Here is a 4548-nt window from a genome sequence, read left to right on the forward strand (position 1 = left end):
GAATTACGACGGTGAGAGGCGTCGATGGGTGGGTCAGTTTCAGGTATGAACGTCTTCCTATTATTTGTTATGAATGTGGGAAGCTCACTCACAGTGATAGAGACTGTCCATTGAGGCCAAGAATGAGAGGAGCACAGAGTGCAGGAGATAAGCAGTTTGGGTCTTGGCTTCGTGCTTCGACCCCGCACCCATCAAAAAAGTCTGTGATTCGTGTTGTGGGGTATGAGGAAGATAGTGTGGACAATGGGGTAACTGGTACAGAGAGTAACGTGACGGATCTTGGGAGTGATGTTAACAGAGGGTCCGTGATGATGGGTGGTGCACGAGAGGAGGAATAGCAGAGCAACCATGGTAGCAACCCGGAGAGGAGAGTTGACCAGGAGGTTCTTTTTCAGGAAAGTCCGTACTCTGAGTAAATAATTATGGCAGGTGCGGAAATCAAGGATGTCAACGCCTCAAGGGAAGTAAATAGGAGGATTAATAGCAATGATTCGAATGCAGATTTTCAGGCTCAATTGAAGGAGATAGATAAGGAGTTAAACAAATTTGACTCTGTGGAAGGAATAGTAGAGGTGGGACCGGTCAGCATGCAAGGCCTAGGAGTTGATGGGCTTGGTCTAACGAGCCAACAAGTTGCTTTTGATGGGCCTTTTACTTCCAAAAATGATCAGGAGGGGCGCGAGGGGAGTGAAGGCACAAGATGGGCCCAAAGAATAATTAACAAAGGGAGTTGTGGGATGATAAATGAGCCCATGTCGCTGAAAAGAAATTTATGTGAGTCCTTAGAGGAAGAGGACCATGCAGTGAGCTGCAAAAAGAAGAGAGTCATGACAGAAAATGAGATATCGGTGGAGGCTGGTTCCCAGCCCCGCCGGATGCAATGAATCTCTTGGTGTGGAACTGCTGGGGGCTTGGGAACCGCCGGGCAGAAAGAGAGGTTGGTGATATTATACAAGCTCAAGATCCCATGATTGTGTTTCTTTCGGAAACATGGTCAAGCAAGTCACAGATGGAGAGATTTAAGAATAAGTTAGATTTTGATGGTTTGTTTACTGTCCCTAGTGATGGATGGGGTGGTGGACTAGCTCTTATGTGGAAAGGAAGAGATAGGGTGTGGGTGGATAGTTTTTCAAAATATCATATTGATGCTATAGTAAATGGTGGTTTGGAGAGTGCATGGAGACTAACGGGATTTTATGGAGAACCTGATAATAGTCGTCGGAGTGAGGGGTGGGACATGATGAGGATGTTGAGCTCAAAACCAAAGCTTCCTTGGTGTTGTGTTGGTAATTTCAATGAGCTTTTGGAGGTATGTGATAAAAGAGGTGGTGCACCTCGTTCCCACTCACAAATGCAGATGTTTAGGGAAGTGTTGGATCATTGTGGCTTTGTTGACCTCGGTTATTTAGGACCAGACTTCACTTGGCACGGGCGGAGAAGAGGAGAGATGATATGGGAGAGGTTAGATCGTGCTGTAGCTAACTATGAATGGGTTTCTCGCTTCCCTACGGCTAAGATTCAGCACCTTTACACATCAAACCATAGACCGATTCTGTTATCTTTGAATGGGGATAGGGAGAAGCAAAGGTGGAGAAGGAAACCATTTCGGTTTGAATCTATGTGGGTGACCGATCCAGGTTGTAAAGAAGTCATATATGAACGGTGGGAAATCCTATGTTTACCGCTACAACCAAAATGAAGAAGTGTAAGATGAAATTGAAGAAGTGGAGTAGAGAATCTTTTGGGAATATTAAGAATAGGATAAAGGAGATAAGGGAGAGATTGTGGTTGGCTGAAGAGAAATCGGTAAGATGTGGGAATCATTTGGAAGTAGAAACTATCAGAAAAGAGCTGAACCAGTTATTAGAGAAGGAAGAGAAGATGTGGCAACAGAGATCACGGGTGCAATGGCTGGAGAATAGGGATAAGAATACGAAATTTTTTCATGGGGTTGCTACTCAAATGAAGAGGAAGAATTTTATCAGAGGACTGAGGGATGAGGAAGATGTGTGGCAAAATGATGAGCATATTTTTTCGGGTTTGCTGGTTGGTTTCTATGAGAAGTTGTTTGCTTCATCAAATCCTCAGAATATGGAGCGGATATTGAATGGAGTACAAGAAGTGGTGACAGAAAGTATGAGAACCAAGTTAGCACAAGCATACACAGTGGGTGAGGTAGAGAAGGCAATCAAAGATATGGCTCCATTGAAGGCTCCAGGACCAGATGGGATGCCTCCCCTATTCTATCATACATATTGGTCTGATATTGGTATGGATATTTCCCAGGCTGTTCTTTCATGCTTGAATTCTGGTTCATTGCTTAAATCTATAAACCATACTTTCATCACTCTTATTCCCAAAGTTAAAAACCCGGAAAAAGTGTCTGAATTTAGACCTATTAGTCTATGTAATGTTATTTACAAGATTATAAGTAAGGTCATTGCGAACCGTCTTAAGCCTATTCTTAATGATATAATATCTGAGACACAGAGTGCTTTTGTAATTGATAGGCTTATTACTGATAATGTCCTTATTGCATTTGAGTCTTTACACCATATGAAGACTAATTGTACAGGGAGGACAGGGTTCATGGCACTTAAATTGGACATGAGCAAAGCCTATGACAGGGTGGAATGAAGTTTCCTGGAAAAAATAATGCTAAAGATGGGGTTTCAGGAGTCTTGGGTTGCTATGATTATGGAATGCATTTCCACTGTGACTTATTCTATCTTGGTTAATGGGGAACCAAAGGGTTTGATCACTCCCACAAGGGGACTAAGGCAGGATGACCCTCTATCACCTTACCTTTTTCTCTTCTGTGCAGAGGGGTTGAATGCTTTACTAAACCAAGCTAAGGAAAATGGGGATATTCATGGTTTCTCTATTTGCAGGAATGAACCAAAACTCACCCATCTATTCTTTGCAGATGATTGTCTACTTTTCTGTAGATCCACTTTGGAGGAGTGTGAGAAGATCCAACAGATTCTTGCATACTATGAGGAGGCAACAGGCCAAGTGGTAAACAAGGAGAAGACTACTCTCTTTTTTAGCAAGAACACAAGTGAGCAATCCCAAGATGCTATTAAAAATTCCTTACATGTGCCTACTATCCAACATTATGAGAAATATTTGGGATTGCCCTCTTTCATTGGGAGGTCCAAGAAAGCAAGCTTCACTCAAATTAAAGAAAGGATTTGGTCCAGGATGCAAGGGTGGAAGGAGAAACTCCTCTCACAAGCTGGAAAAGAGATTATGATTAAGGCGAATGAGGAGGCAACAGGCCAAGTGGTAAACAAGGAGAAGACTACTCTCTTTTTTAGCAAGAACACAAGTGAGCAATCCCAAGATGCTATTAAAAATTCCTTACATGTGCCTACTATCCAACATTATGAGAAATATTTGGGATTGCCCTCTTTCATTGGGAGGTCCAAGAAAGCAAGCTTCACTCAAATTAAAGAAAGGATTTGGTCCAGGATGCAAGGGTGGAAGGAGAAACTCCTCTCACAAGCTGGAAAAGAGATTATGATTAAGGCGGTCATCCAATCCATCCCCACTTATTCTATGAATGTGTTTTGATTGCCAACAAGCCTATGCAAAGATATAGAAGCTATGATCCGCAAATTTTGGTGGGGGCAAGGAGAAAATAAAAAGATCCATTAGGTGAATTGGAAGACTATGTGTGCCTCAAAATCGGTGGGAGGAATGGGGTTTCGTGACATCCAAAAGTTCAATAATGCAATGCTGGCAAAGCAGGTTTGGCGCCTTTTCCATCGTAGAGATACGTTTTTGTTCAAGGTTTTTAGTGCCAAATATTTTCCACATGGTAATATTCTAGATGCCCCCATCCATTCCAAGTGTTCTTATGTGTGGAAGAGCATTTTGCAAGCGCGGGAAGTCATTCATAAAGGAGTTGTGTGGCAGGTTGGGGATGGGAAAGAGATTGATATTTGGGACCAGAGATGGATTCTGGACTTAGCATATGGAAAGGTGGTGTCTCCGAGAGTTGATGCAGAGATTAATAAAGTCGGCAATTTATTTCTACCAAACTCTAAAGTATGGGATGTGGATCTTATTGAAACCATGTTCTACCCGTGGGAAGCCTCAATGATTGTCAGAACTATTGTAAGTGAAGTGGAAGATAACGATACTCTTGTCTGGCCCTCAACTTCTAATGGTGAGTACTCTGTACGGACTGCTTACAGATTAATGGAAAATGAAGGGTCTCAGGATGTCCCAAGTACTTCTTCCACAGATGCTACTGCAACGATATGGCAAGGGCTGTGGAAAATCCAGGCTTCTAGTAAGATCAAGCACTTTATGTGGCGAGCTCTCAGAGAATCACTCCCTACAAAACAAAACTTGCGTAGCAGGAACATCATGGTGGATGAAGCTTGCTCTCTCTGTGAGGATGGGAAGGAAACGGTCATGCATTCTTTATGGTACTGTGAGCAAGCCCAAACGATGTGGAAGGCAGAGAGGAGCTTCATGGAATTATATAAGAAACAGCACCGGTCTTTTAAGGATTTATTTGAGATGGTGATTAAGGAG

The 4548-nt window shown here is 42.7% G+C and overlaps 1 protein-coding gene across 1 annotated transcript; it reads left to right on the plus strand.

Annotated features, from left to right (window-relative positions):
• The first annotated feature begins 880 nt into the window (after positions 1–880).
• On the plus strand, positions 881–1699 carry LOC112000667 (uncharacterized). Its single transcript, XM_024032822.1, has one exon. It carries the CDS (start codon positions 881–883, stop codon positions 1697–1699), a length of 819 nt encoding a protein of 272 aa, XP_023888590.1.
• Positions 1700–4548: the final 2849 nt, after the last annotated feature.

This window comes from Quercus suber, unplaced genomic scaffold (assembly GCF_002906115.3).
Source record: "Quercus suber isolate HL8 unplaced genomic scaffold, Cork oak 2.0 scaffold_123A, whole genome shotgun sequence".
Lineage (NCBI taxonomy): Eukaryota > Viridiplantae > Streptophyta > Magnoliopsida > Fagales > Fagaceae > Quercus > Quercus suber.

Excerpts from the sequence above, each read along its gene's own strand:
- LOC112000667 (XM_024032822.1), top strand. The coding sequence starts at position 881 with ATGAATCTCTTGGTGTGGAACTGCTGGGGGCTTGGGAACCGCCGGGCA.